Here is a 14,181-nt window from a genome sequence, read left to right as displayed (position 1 = left end):
ATGATCAAAATATATTGTATGAAATTCTCAAGGGAGTGATAAAACACTATTTTTTTTTAAAAAAATCAATTTATAATTTTTAAGTAGGTTTTATCACAGTATATTATATTGCTAAAATTGTTCTGCTTTATTAGTTATTATTGCCAGTACCCTATGTGCTGAGTCTGCACACTGAAGTATAAACAGAGAACATAGGGTATCCAGTAGTATCTGAAGTTTTCCAGGCCTTTACTGGGACTCTCTGGAAGATTTCTCCCTGAGCAATGGGAAACTACTATACTAATAGCCTTCATTCATGTATAAATTTAACAACTGTCTGTTGAAATGTGTGCATTTATGATTACAGACAGCATGGATGCATGTGGTCCCTAGATGCTGAATGCTGTCTGAAGTGAGGAGAGGGGAACAGGGAAGATTATTTGAACACAGATGTGTGGATAGGACCAAAGGTGTTTACAGAAAACAGTACAGTGAAAGGCACCTACAATATCATGACACAATTAGAGGGAGCTTATTGAGCAAGTGTTATGTAAATAAAGAGTTCATGGAGTAGATAAATGGTGGAGAATGGGAAAGGGGATTTTTATAGGTAAAGGGGACAGTGTGAGGAAACTTTGGAACAGAGAAAAAGGTTCAATGCTGGATCGCAGTACCCAAAGTAAGGCAGCGAGAAACCACACTGGAGAGGAAGCGCAGCTGGAGAACAAGGCAGGGGTAGGCTATTTGGGGGAGGCTCTGGTGTTTTAAAGAAAGGAGTAACAGGACCACAGCTGCTTTTAGGCAGTTGTGTTGTGGCTGTAGAGAAAGAACTGAGGCAAGGGACCAATTTAGAGTACAAGGCTGAGGTGACTGTCCATGGTAGTCCCTAGAAACTGACGGAGAGGGTTCTAGTGCTGCCCAGGGTTTAGGGCATGCAAAGATCAAGAGGAAGATAGAGGGACAAGTGGCCCGCAGGTAGTCATGACTGGAATTGGAATGTCCAAGCGAAACAGACCAGGAAGAGCTGTGGGAGCTGGGACTTTGGTGGGAGTGGCAGCTCTGTAACCCATCAGGACTAAAGGACAGGTTTCATGTGGTTAAGAAAGGGAGCTTTGAGAGCAGGAGAGTCAGATAGAGAAAGGGTCAGACAGAGAGAAGTCCCTGGAGATGCAGTGGTCATACCACTGGCAGGCCACAGTTCCCAATAACATGGCTTGAGTCTAAACAGCAACTGAGCCTGGAATCAGGCAATATTTGAATGAGAAAGCAGAATCCCTACAAAGAGATGAGAGAAGAAGGCATGGTTTGAGGTTTAGTTAAGACAAGACAACTTACTGATTTGTCTTAATGAGGATTAAGTGACACTTCTGAAATGACACAATGGGGAATGGGTAAAGCAGAAGGCCACATGCACACCTTAAGTCAAGAGACCAACTGGTAGTAGAAAAACATGGCAAGGAGTGAGAAGCTATGCCTTCTGGATGAACTGGTATGAGAAGAGGCTTAGCTAATAGAGGATTCCCAGTGTGCAGCTCAGAGGAACTGTGGGAGGCTGGGACTGGAGAGATGATCCTAAAGACATCTGGAAATAAGAGCAATGGGCAGCTCAGGTTACCAGAGCAGATGTTCACCGGAGAGTGAAGGATATCATCAAAGAATACAGGCTGGCATGACATAACAGGTGTGTAGGGCTCCTATCTAACCCTGCCCCAAAGTAAATGCTTACACCACAATACGTCCTGGAAAGCCTTGGAAGGCTTAATGAGGACAACCCAAGGCAGTCAGTCCATCTGAACACTAGCTGCACATAGTTTCACCCAGTAGGCCCCAGAGGTTCTATAAGGTATGTATATAGATAGACCTAGTATAAGACTTTCTATAAGGAGGTGCCTAACTCTAAAGGCCTGTGTCATCATTCTATCTTGCAAGATGGCTAGTATGTTACAGAATAAAGCAATGCACAAAGGAACAGCAAAGCATTCTATTGTCAAATAAAATTTCTTTCTCAAATAGTTTTCTTTGTTTGTTTTCTGCAGGACATATTGGCCAGATTTGGACGGGAAAATAAGAGAAGCATTAGTTTTACGAAGCGTTAAAGTCCGGCTCCTCATTAGCTTCTGGAAGGAGACTGACCCCCTCACATTTAACTTCATTTCATCTCTTAAAGCTATTTGCACTGAAATAGCCAACTGCAGTTTGAAAGTTGTAAGTGTTTTACTGTCCGTGTTATTAAATAAAAGGGCTTATTCCCTTTGCGTGTCTATGAAAGCTGTGGGCACATACCATACACACATGGGGGGGGGCGGGGTATCATGTAGAAGCTAGAGGTCTACATCAGATGTCCTCCTCAGTTGCTCTCCACCTTATTATTATTTTTTAACCCGAAGCTCACTGGATTGGCTATACTGGCTAGCCACCAAGATCCAGGGGCATCTGCCTCCATCTACCCACAGCAGCCTACCAGGCTTTGTGTGGATTTCATGTGTGTACAGTGAGCGATTCACCCTCCGAGGCATATCTCCAACCCCTTCAAGTAACACTTTATTTGGACCACTTCATTCAACTACTAATCTTACTTGTAACAGTGACAAAGAGTCAAAACATCTGTCAATACACACTGACCTTGCCCACCATCCCACCAGCCCAGACTGCTGGGATTGCTCCAATCTCTTGTGTCACGTGCTCATCCATCTCTGGATGACCAGAGGAAGGCAAAGTGGGGAACTGCTAGGAACCTTGACAAGAAGTGGCTGAAGGGAGGCAGGATTGATTGGAGTACAGTTCCATGATGGCTGGGACTTGTGTCTTGCTGGCATGAGTTGATAGTTTGACTTGTTACACCTTGACCTGCCAGGAAGGACAGACATTGGGCTGTTATTAGAGACATAATTTAACCCATCAGTCCCACCCCTGCCCATAGACCTATTTCTTCAGGTAGGCCTTACCTCCTCCCAAGATATCACCACCCATTAGACTAAGTATTCAAACACATGAGCCTATGGGAGACAGTTCCCAATTAAACTCTAGTACCCACAAAATGTGCTGACTTAACTCTCAGGCTCCTCTCTGTTTTTTCTTGCCTCCTCCCCTGGGGACCTTTGTGGGTGCTATTTCCTCTGCCTATAGCACTCTTAATTTCAAACCAAGCCCCATATATTCAACAGCTGTATGCTGAGACCCCATTTTATGACAGGCCGTGTGCTTCCTGACACATCTGTCAACATGTGATGACAGGGTTCCTGAAGTATCCATCTTGAACCATAGCTTCCAGCTTATCCCTGACCCTCGAGGATATCCCAGAGACGAACAGAGGGAGACTGGATGGTGGTAGGGATCCTTCCAGCTTTTGTTCAAGACATCACTGGCAGGGTAACACAAAAAGGCAAGGGAGGCTATGAGTGTGTTCTGAAGGGTAGCTGCATCTCACTGAGACAAAAGCAATAGGCTTGAGGGTTATCCTGTCCTGAGAGTCTCAGCACCCATTATCTGTTTTCCTTCCTTCCCATATAGGGAACCCTAGGATTTCCATCCCTATCTCTCTACAACTTTGTTCTTAGCTTCAGTTTTTAAAACTGAAGCAGACACCCCCATGTCTTTGAGTTTGAAAACCATTGTAAGTATTGGAACTAGGAAAATGATTTGTCATCTGCCTTTCAGGCCAGATCTGAATGTTTATGAAATATCCAAGACAGGATAAGGATGCTAACAGGGATCTGAAGTCAAATACTGGGAGTGGAAGCAGAGGTTGATACTGGGGAGCCAGGCAAGGCCGGTGAGACCTGTCCAGCCTCTTCAAAAGAGACAAGAATGCTGGGGTTGTTTCAGCTCAGGGGCAGCATCATCCAGGACACTGAAAGTAGCACTCAGGACTCCAGGGAAGTCAGATGACGCAGAAACCAGACCAGCAGACTAGTCACTGACTCTTCCTAATGGCTGACATGAAGCTAGTAGTGTTCAAAATATGTGCTACAGTGGTGTGCACAAATGAAGGCAGTAAGGGAAAAAAAAAAAAAAGGCGGGGGATCTGGTAAGATAGGCTCTGTCGCCAGTGAGGAGAGCAAAGATTACTTGGAGCAATGCCTGAGTCATTTTTCTCTCCGGTGAGTTTCATTGTGGCTATTGACAGAAGCACTGTTTACAGGAGTCACCCCACATGAGTAGCTACACACCTGAAGAAAATGCCTCTCCCTTCCTCTTCAAGCACAGACTGCTTATAAATCATCAGGGAAGGGTGGTACTACATGATCCAGCCCCTCTGCTTCCATGACAGACTGTTGATGGATCCAGACTTATGGAAATTTTGTGCAGGGTATCACAGTTTATTTTAAATTCAAAAATGTAACAGCTTTGTCATGCCAAGAAATGGGGGAGGGAGGAGTTTCCACCTCTCCCTGCTCCTTCTCCCAGTCACCAGATGTTCCATGTACCTTGGGATATAGATGTTCCATCTATGGCTGGGCATTCAGTAGCCATTTCTCCTCAATACTTTGACAAGTTATGAGTGAGTCTTGTATTAACTACTGCCCACTGCAGAAAGATGCTTCACAGACAAAAGCTGATAGCAATGCTAATATATGTGCATAAACATAGCTACTTAGATGGCAACTTGACAGGCACAGCATGTCCATTAAGCAAAACAAAGGCAATGGCTTTCCCAATAGGGCATATGCCCTGCCAAGACATGGGTCTTTGCCCAGGTTTACAGTATCAGACATGACTCCCTCCTATGGATCGAGCATTGTCCAGATTTTTCTTAGTTATTGTCTATGATCTGGTGAGCTTCGTGCATTCTGGAGATCAGTGAGTGAAATCAAGGGGTCTTCTGTCAAGTGTATGAGGTTTCCAGGAGCTTGGCACACAGCATGGTACATTCACTCCCAGAGTCACTCTTGATCTCCCTTCATCCAAAGTCAGGGGTCTTACCCACCAAGCTGTTTCCTGCCCCTACAGCATGCTTGCATCTAAGGCTCTTGCATTTGAAATCATACAAGGAAAGAGGAAGCCGCTGTAGTAGCCTCTGCAGAACCCCATCGGCTTCACCACTTTGGACACAGATGGTCATGCATCTTGAATAAGCCATACATTAATAGCTCACTGCTGGCCATTTTATAAAACAGAGGCCATGTATTTTTAAATGTCAAGACAAGCATGGGTGGGAAGGAAACATGGCCCCATCATCTAGGACACAGATGGCTAGTGAGCTCTTACAAGAAAAGTAGGGTATAGAAACTTTGGATACAGTATGCCTGCAGGAGGCACAGAGCCCTGACAAAGCATATAGGTGGTTTGGGACCAGGCAAGGCTCTCTGTCTCTAAGTAGATGCTTTCATCACCTGCCCTGATGTGACCTGGCATCATTTAGGACATCAGAGGGAGATTGCTATTTGCAAGATTGTCACAGTTCAGAGCTGCAGAGATGGCTTAGCAGATAAGAATATGCACTATTCTTGCAAAGGACAAGAGTTTGGTTCCCAGCGTCCACATTAGGTGATTCAAGTGACTTACAACTATCTATACCTATAACTCCAGGGAATTGAATGTCTCTGGCCTCTGTGGACACCTTCACTTACACACATCTACCCACACTTCAACATACATACCTAATTTTTAAAATTGTTAATCTAAAAATATTTTCACAGCTAACTAGAATTACTTTATTTAATAAATCACCCAATTCCCTTTGTTCTCTTTTCTTCTCTCCCAGCACATTAGACCTCTAACAAACTCAGAGACTCTGGGCTGGTTTCTTCTGTCTTAGAAGTCTCCCCCATGAAGCTGAGAATAGAGGTTTTGGAAAATCTAGATGCACCCTTAGTGATCAATCACCAGGCTATCCTTCTCCCAGCATGAAGTATAAGGCTAGACCATTCTCAGTATTTCCCCAATCCAAATTAGAACAAACAGAACTTTAAAATTACACATGAAGTCTCATCTTCCACATCTGCCCTCTGCCTCTCTTCCCTTCCAGCACACAGAGGCTGATAGATCTAGAATCTGTTCTCCACTGCAATGGGGATCTGAGACGGTTGACTTCAATGTGTGTCTCCTCTAAACACAGCCTTCAGAGTCCCATGGCTTCATTCACAAGGGACACTTCATTCAGCACTGGCCAGATTTCTCTCTCTCTTTTTTTTTTTTTTTTTTTTTTCTTTTCTTCAGTTTTTGCTTTTTGGAGACAGAGTTTCTCTGTATTGCTTTGGAGCTTGTCCTGGAACTAGCTCTGTAGACCAGACTGGCCTCGAACTCACAGAGATCTACCTTCCTCTGCCTCCCGAGTGCTGGGATTGAAGTAGTGTGCCACCAGTGCTCACCTCACTGGCCAGATTTCTAAGGCCTGCCTTCACTCACCCAGGTCTCACTTCTAAAGCTCCTTCATTTTTGGCCTTGGGTGAAGTAGAATGCTATTACGACGACGACGACGACGATGTCATGCTGACATTAGAATTCCGTAGTTTGAACTTGTGACTTCTTTTGATTGCCCATTACAAAAAGTTTGTGAACTTAAGTGTTCCAAAGGAAACTATTTGTTCTTGTGGCAAAAGTCTCTTTTGACCTTTGCAGGTTCTCAGATGAATCAGCTAGTCATTGACATAATGTATGCACCCGGTAAGACTATGCATTCAGTTTGTTAGCATGCATGACACAGAGCGCCTGGAGGCTGCTTCCAGTGCCAGTGTGCCCTGCTGAATAAGATGGTGACAATTAAACAACCTCCTTGCTCGCACCCTGTTCAGAGAAGGAATTTTGTGTTCATTTGTTAGCTTTGCAAAGTTAATCATAGAGCTAGTTGAGCATGCTAATTTTCTTTGTTGTTGCCTACATGGATAGAGAGTAAAAATAGCTTCCTCTATACAAAGTAACAAGAGTGTCATTTTAACAACCCAATATGAGGTCTATTGTTGATATTTGGATAATAGATTCCTTTGTATTTATGAACAAACAAGACCCAAAACAGTCTCAATTGACCTGCTTTGCTTCCTTACCTTTTTTTTTTTTTTTGGCTATTTGTCTTACAGAAGTTTTTTGATCTGGAAAGAGAGAATGTGTGCGCAACAAAAGAACAAAAGAACCAGACCTTTCCCAAATTAAACCGCAACAAGTACATGGTGACAGACGGAGCAGCTTACATTGGTGGGTATGGGGGTTGAAAAGCTCCTTCTTGGGGATCACCCAGACAGTAGGGGTCCACTAGCTATTGATGAAAGTGAGAAGGTGAAGGCTAAGATCTCTTCAGCCAGGTAGACTCTCTCTCTACTCCATGGTTGGTGATCATGGATGATGGTTTACCATCTACATTCCGCAAACATTCTCTGGCCCATCTGGCTCACTTTATAAGCAAGGAGACAAAGTGCTAATGAGAGGTGGGTTCTGGCATGGAACAGATACATGGACCAAAAATGCTTATTCTCCTGTCTACAGTGTCATGAGGTATCCTATCTTGGGGTTCTGGCAAGTCATTACACTGTCTGGGCAGCAAAGACATCCATGCCATCTTCTCATGCTATCCCTGCCATTTTCTAAATATCTAACATGGAGCAGTTCCCTGGAGCTCCCTAAATTTCAGTTTGCTGATTTGTAAATGAGGCTCGTGGCAGTTTCTAACTTCATGGAGTGACATTTAAATAAAAGATAATATACACAAAGCACCTGGCACATGGATGGTGCCCAATTAATGTTAACTATTATTGTTATTGAGGCAATAAAGTTCCAAGTGCATCAATCATTATTACTTTGGTGGGGTTATTCTAACTTTTTGCAGTGTATGGGAAATAGGCGTAATTCCTTCACTGGAATTATCACAGATGGAGCTGACACTGTCTACAAAAAGGAGATGCTCCAATCCTAAAAAAAAAAAAAAAATTGGGGGGATTATGACATTACACAAGAATCAACAGCCCTGGTAGAGAAGAAAAACAAGTTTGTGGGTTGCAGGAATGGAAATGGAACCCCTATCAGTTATTTCTCTAAATTCCATGGGTGAATAAAAAACCCTCTTTACTTCAAGAAGCACTTTTACCTTATTTAGTCATGTTAGCATCACTACCAACAGAGAGGAGAGTTTAATCCAAGTTTAGAAGTGAGAATTTGTAATTTGGATAAGGAAGTAACTCAGCCACACAGTTGTCCAGAGAGGAGCTGGGTATCCTGTCCAGACTAGGGGGTCTACAGGGTCAATTGCAATCTCAACCTGAGGAGATAAGTCTCTATTTTTCCTAATTATGGCATTGCCTTCTTAAAAATAGAGCATGTATGTATGTATGAGATGACTCCTCCATGGTTAGGAGCATGTACTGCTCTTCCAGAGTTCTGTTCTCAGCACATTATGTTAGGTGTTTTCACAGCCAGAGGATCTGACACCATCTTTTAGCCCCCCATGGGTACTGCATTCATGCATACAAACCCATACACAGACATGTACAAATATACACAATTAAAGACGAAATAGATTTTCTTTTAAAGATTCGCCTGGCATGGTGGTATACTCTTTAAATTCTCAGCACTCATGAAGTAGAAACAGGAGGATACCTGTGAGTTTAAGATCAGTCTGGTCTACATAATGAGTTCCAGGACAGCCAGGGCAAATATAGAAAAACACTGCCTAAAAAAAAATTGTTTTTAAATGTGTAATTCTAGTTGTTTTACATTATAAGCACAATAAAATGGGATTATTATAATTTTCTCATCTTTATCAGTTTATGGAAAACAATGAAAGTAGCTTTTTTTTTTTTTTTTTAAAGCAAGTGACAATGACTGGAGAGATGACCCAGCAGTTTGGAGCACTTGGTACTCTTGCAGAAGACCTGGGTTAGATTACCACCACTCATGTAGGGGATCACAACATCCATTAACTCTGGTTCTAGGGTGTCCCCTGACCTCTTCTCACCTCTGAAGACACCAGGCACATAAGTGGTTCACACAAATACATGCAGACAAAACACTCTTAAATATTAAATAAATAAACAAATATAAAAAACTTTAAAAACAAGTGCCAAAATAAATAAATAAATAAACCCTCAGAACTGTTTACTAAAAAATGGCATGTCTGGCTAAATATTCTAAAACTAAGGATAAATCCAATCATATACACAGTGGCTTAAGACCCCAAAGCAAGATGTTTTACTGTAGCTTTTATTTAAAGTGAGGTGCCATGTGTGCATTCAATGACACCTTAGCCAAAGAGAAAGACAAAACTCAATCCAAGACCAGACATGAGGCGGTAGCTTATTAACTAATGTTTATTGGTCTTGAAATGGGTCACCTGATCTCCAAACATTCCTTAAACAAAGTAAATCAAAATTTGGAATCAGAAAAAAAAACTTACACAAACTGGAAGATGGTAGCAAGTAATGTAATATCTTCTAAGTCTCAGTTTCCCTTTGGTGGCAGTATGAAGATTTAATGAGATAGTAGACCTGGAGTCTGAGCAAACATTGGATTCTTGCTCTCATCCTCTTCTTGAGTTAAGATGTTTTTAGGTGAGTTCATTTTATAGACAGCAGTTTTAGCAAAACACTGATCCCCTAGAGATAAGCAGAGCTCTAGCCTAAAAACACTCGAAGAACATCAAAGAGGAAAATAACCGATATCTAAAATAATCTTGGGCACACTCTGAAACCTGCTAAATCGTTCCTTCCATATGCATTGATAACGTGGAACCAAGACAATTCCCAGGGCATGGGATTATAGCTCCATTAGGTTTGTATGAGACTTCCAGAAGAATCTTCAGGCAGTGTCATTGCTCTCATTTTATATTCTCCAGAATGTATCTGACTTAAGCTCTGAAAATTTGTCATGAAGGTGTCTGAGTGATTAGACAGCTAAGGAGGGGGCAGGGAGTTAATTGAAGGTATTGGCAAGATGCTCAAGGTTGCCTACCAGCCAAGTGAGCTCTTTGGTATCCTCAACATCATGTATACACACTATATTCTGGATATTTCAGCCTTTTGTGCATTTTGGGGGAGCTGAAATCATCTAAAAAAAAAAAAGGTGAAACTATAGCTCATCTTAAAAAAAAAAAAAAAAATACAGGAGCATATGTCACTTTGAAGGTCAGCCAAAATCCCTGTTTCCGCCTGAAGTTTCCCAGAGCTATCTTAAAAAGAAGCTAGCTCAAGAGTTTGAAATCTACAAACACCCTGATCTTGGCTTGTTCATCCCGAGGTCCCCACTTCTCTCCATCCTCTTTTCTCCTTCCAGGGCTTCCCCCAACACATTTGTCTGTGTCTGTTTCCTCCAGAACATTTGAACATTGATTTCTGCACGTAGTAGAAATCTCAGTGCCCCAGAGCCTGAGCTGAGGTCATTTTCCAGGGTGAAGCTGGAAGTGGGTGCCTTTAGGGTCAGAGATTACATGTCACAGAAGTGAAGTGCTGGCTCTGGAGTTAGATTTGACTCTGAACCCCAGCTCCAACGGTTTTCTCTGAAGCACCATCAGCTAGCCATGAAACATGGGACAAGTGTAGGAACCTCTGCGAACACCTCCTTCCTCATGGAAAATTCTTCCCATCATACAAAATACTGTATATAAACACAAGTACTGTGCTTTGCCCAAAGTAAGCAGTAAACCATAGTTGCTCTCCTCTCAGACTCCCTCGCAGCTGGATCACATCCTCTAATATTCCAAACTCCCAACCTCTCCTCTGCCCAAAAGATATCACACTCCTTTGGGAGTTTGGTTATCTCTTGTTAGTTAACCTTCAGTGTGTTTCTCATTACTCAACACACAACTTCTTGATGCATCTGGCCAAGGGTAGAAAGCCTTCTCTCGGTGCTCGTGGCCCTGGGTGTGAAATCCTGGTATGCCCTTTCCTACCATCTGCGTTCTAGTGACTGCTTCTTTCACTGGCTCTTTGAAGGTGAGAACTGACATTTTCAGACTTATATTCACATTATTAATATCGGACCTGGTAAACACTGGGTGCTCGGTAAACAACATGGGACAAGGAAGATCCAAGAAATAAACAGCACTGTGCCATTCTAAAAACAGCGCTTGGTTGTGCCAAAGAAACATGCATGAGAGGTTAGGGTTGCTCGGCCCTCTCCTGTACCTTTGTTTTATTTCGTGTTCTATGGTTATGAAGAGACACCAGGATCAAGGCAAATCTTATAAAAGAAAGTATTTAAATTGGAGGCTTGCTTACAATCTCACAGGCTTAGTCTGTTCTCATTATGGTGACATGCAGGTAGGTACGTTGCTGGAGAAGGAGCTGAGTGAGAGCTTTACAAGCTTATCCTCTTGACAGCAAACACAGAGAGAAATACACTGGGCCAAATGTGGGCTCTTGAACTCTCAAAGCTGGCCCCTAATGACACACCTCCTCCAACAAGACCACGCCTCCTAATCCTTCCCTGAAAGCTCATCAAATGGACACTAAGCACACAAATATATGAGTTTATGAGGCCCATTTTCAAACCACCACAGCCTCAAAGACGGATTAGGCATGAATAGCATAGCTGTTATCAACCTTTCTGAAATGATCTCAACCTCAAAATCCATATGATTTTGGAGTGTGAAAAGGGAAAATCACTCCCAAGTGGGGTTATTAAAGTAGACATTAATCCAATGTGGCCTATGTCCTTTAAAACAAAGCCAAAACACAGAAGAACTGTGCATGGGGGCTCATGCCTGTAACCCCAGATCTCAGAAAGCTGAAGGAGAAGAAGTGCTGTGAGTTTGAGACCAGCCTGTACTATATAGTAACATTCTGTTTCTAAAGCAAAGTAAGGAACAGGGCTAGATAAGGACATGCATAGAGGAAAGACAGTATGGAGAGACAGGGAGAAAGGGCTACCCAGGAGAGGGGGTTGGAACTCACCCTTTCCATCCTAGTTTGCTTCTCTATCCTTGAAATGAACACCGTGACCAAAAGCAATTTTGATGGGGTGGGGGTGGTGTGTTTCAGCTTGCAGATTAAGGTTCACCATCAAGAGAATCCAAGGCCAGAAGTCAAGACAGGTGCTTGAACCATTAACCGCAAGGGCAATGCTGCTTACTGTCTTGATCCGAGGCTCACGCCCTTTCCTATCTAGCCCTGGCCCACTTTCCCAGGGATGGCAATGCCCACACAGGACAAGGTCCTCCCACAAGGACAGGGCTCTCCTACATAATTAGCAGTCAAACAAATGCCCCATAGACATGGCCAGAGGCCAATCTGATGGTGGTAGTCCTTCATAGATGTGTCAAGTTGGCAACAAATATTAGCCATCACACTTCCCTTAGCTCCAAGAAGGAACCAACCTTGATTTTGTTTCCAAAGTCATGAGAATTCATTTCTACTTTAAACTTGTTCTGGCACTTCATGAAAACTGTCCTGGGAAGCAAATCAGCCATCTATCTAAGGTGCAGCCAGACCCATGAGCCTGTGTTCATACCTGGCCAAGCAGCCAATCCCCCTGCCATGGGGGATGCCTTCCAGTCTCCTTAGGGAGTCCTGGAGCCACTTCTCTGCCTTTAGCTTTGTCTAAATTGTGAAGTGTCTCTGCATAATAATGTTTATACATATGGATTCGATGTTGTCTCTTTGATAAGGTAGTAATTGTTCACAGGATTTTTAAGTATTCCTATATATTTTAAATGTTGCTGTATTTAGTGTGTCTTGTGAACATCAATAAGAAATAACATTTACAGAAAAAGAACAGCAGATTCCTTGTTTTGAGTTTCAACTTGAGCAAAGCTGAAGAAAATGCCAAAATAATATGCAAATATTAATCTGCCATATGTAGGGCTTCTTGCAATTTTTTTCCTCTGGAGCTGTCAACACGATTCTGCCTCTCTTGTTATTCCTGGGTGTTTATTTTATGTTTTTTATATTTGAATCTGTTCTGTATTTCATATATTGGGAATTTTCCCAGTTGATCATACCTTCTCACTATGATTTCTTTGTTTTATTTGAATCTGTTCTGTATTTCATATGTTGGGGATTTTCCCAGTTGATCATAGCTTCTCACTATGATTTCTTTGTTTGCAGGAAATTTTGACTGGGTAGGAAATGACTTTACCCAGAATGCTGGCACAGGCCTTGTCATCAACCAGGCAGATGTGAGAGACAATGGGAGCATCATTAAGCAACTTAAAGATGTGTTTGAAAGAGACTGGTATTCACCTTATGCCAAATCCTTGCAGCCAACCAAACAGCCGAACTGCTCAAACCTGTCCAAACTCAAGCCTCCCTCCAACCAACCTGCCACTTACAATGCCACCAGGAGGGAGCCCCTGAGTACATAGCTCACTGACAGACAAGCAAGGCTGCAGACCTAATGCAGGAAGGACTAAAGGAAAGACAACAATTTACTACTTTTTTTAAAGGAGAAATAAAAGCACACTTATTAAAAATGTTCTCTGAATGACATGTAATATCTAGCTAACAACACCTTAGCACCATATATTAAATTTAAGACTTTTGTATCTATGAGCTCTAACAGAGAATGTCATTCTGGCGTAGGAGTTAGTTTTTAACATCTGCACACAGATTTTAAGACTTGGTTCTTATCTCCTGTTTCTTACTGGTTTTAGAACCTTTTCTGCTGGCCCAGATGCACAGGTTTTAGCATGAGGTGAGCCCTATCCTTTAATACTGCTGAATCCTGGAGTTAGAGGAAGGCAGGAGAAAACAAAGACAGACCCAAGTTCCTGCCCTAATAAACCATCTCTAAGACCTATCCTGGCAGCTGAGCACAGACACCCTCATCTCATGCCAGTCTTCAAGACTCCCAAAAAAACACCCACTTTTGTTCCCTTGTCTTCTGATACCACAAGTTCTCTTTGGTTTAGGTCTGTCTTGTTCTACAGCATCTCTGTACTCACCTCAGTACTAGTTCAAAATGTGAGAATATCTTTGGGAAAAGTATGAATTCCCCAGAATGTATACAATATAGAAATAGTAGTCTTTCATTTTCACCTTTCAGCTACATTCTTCTTCCCTCCCAAACTGGTTGTTTCAAAAACCACAGTCAGCTATTTCATATATATACTTCTCTTTCCTCAAGCTTATAAAAGTGAAGTGCCCCTGCTAATATTCAGCAAACCATTAAGTCTGCATTTGGAGAACAAAGCTATTCCATATTTGTGTTTGGTTAACAGTGTTATAAAGGAAAGGTCTCTATGCGTCAGTGGGTTTTAATTTATTTAGAATTATTATGCTGTTAAGAGTATGCCAGCAAATGTTTATAGAGCTATTTAATATACCTTATGCTATTTAATAT

At 42.3% G+C, this 14,181-nt stretch overlaps 1 protein-coding gene across 4 annotated transcripts in view; it reads left to right on the top strand.

Moving 5' to 3' along the window:
* Pld5 (phospholipase D family member 5) overlaps window positions 1–13,645 on the top strand; it is a 297,142-nt gene extending 283,497 nt beyond the window's left edge. For all 4 annotated transcript variants that reach the window (XM_051186375.1, XM_051186376.1, XM_051186374.1 and 1 more), the window contains exons 8-10: window positions 2,016–2,184; window positions 6,996–7,110; window positions 12,948–13,645. In XM_051186375.1, coding sequence (XP_051042332.1) covers window positions 2,016–2,184; window positions 6,996–7,110; window positions 12,948–13,204 — 541 coding nt within the window. In that variant the 3' untranslated portion in view covers window positions 13,205–13,645. The remainder of the gene's footprint in view (window positions 1–2,015; window positions 2,185–6,995; window positions 7,111–12,947) is intronic.
* Window positions 13,646–14,181: the final 536 nt, after the last annotated feature.

The sequence above is a fragment of the Phodopus roborovskii genome, unplaced genomic scaffold (genome assembly GCF_943737965.1).
Source record: "Phodopus roborovskii unplaced genomic scaffold, PHOROB, whole genome shotgun sequence".
In the NCBI taxonomy this organism is placed as follows: Eukaryota; Metazoa; Chordata; class Mammalia; order Rodentia; family Cricetidae; genus Phodopus; species Phodopus roborovskii.
This window is presented reverse-complemented; position numbering and strand designations above follow the sequence as displayed.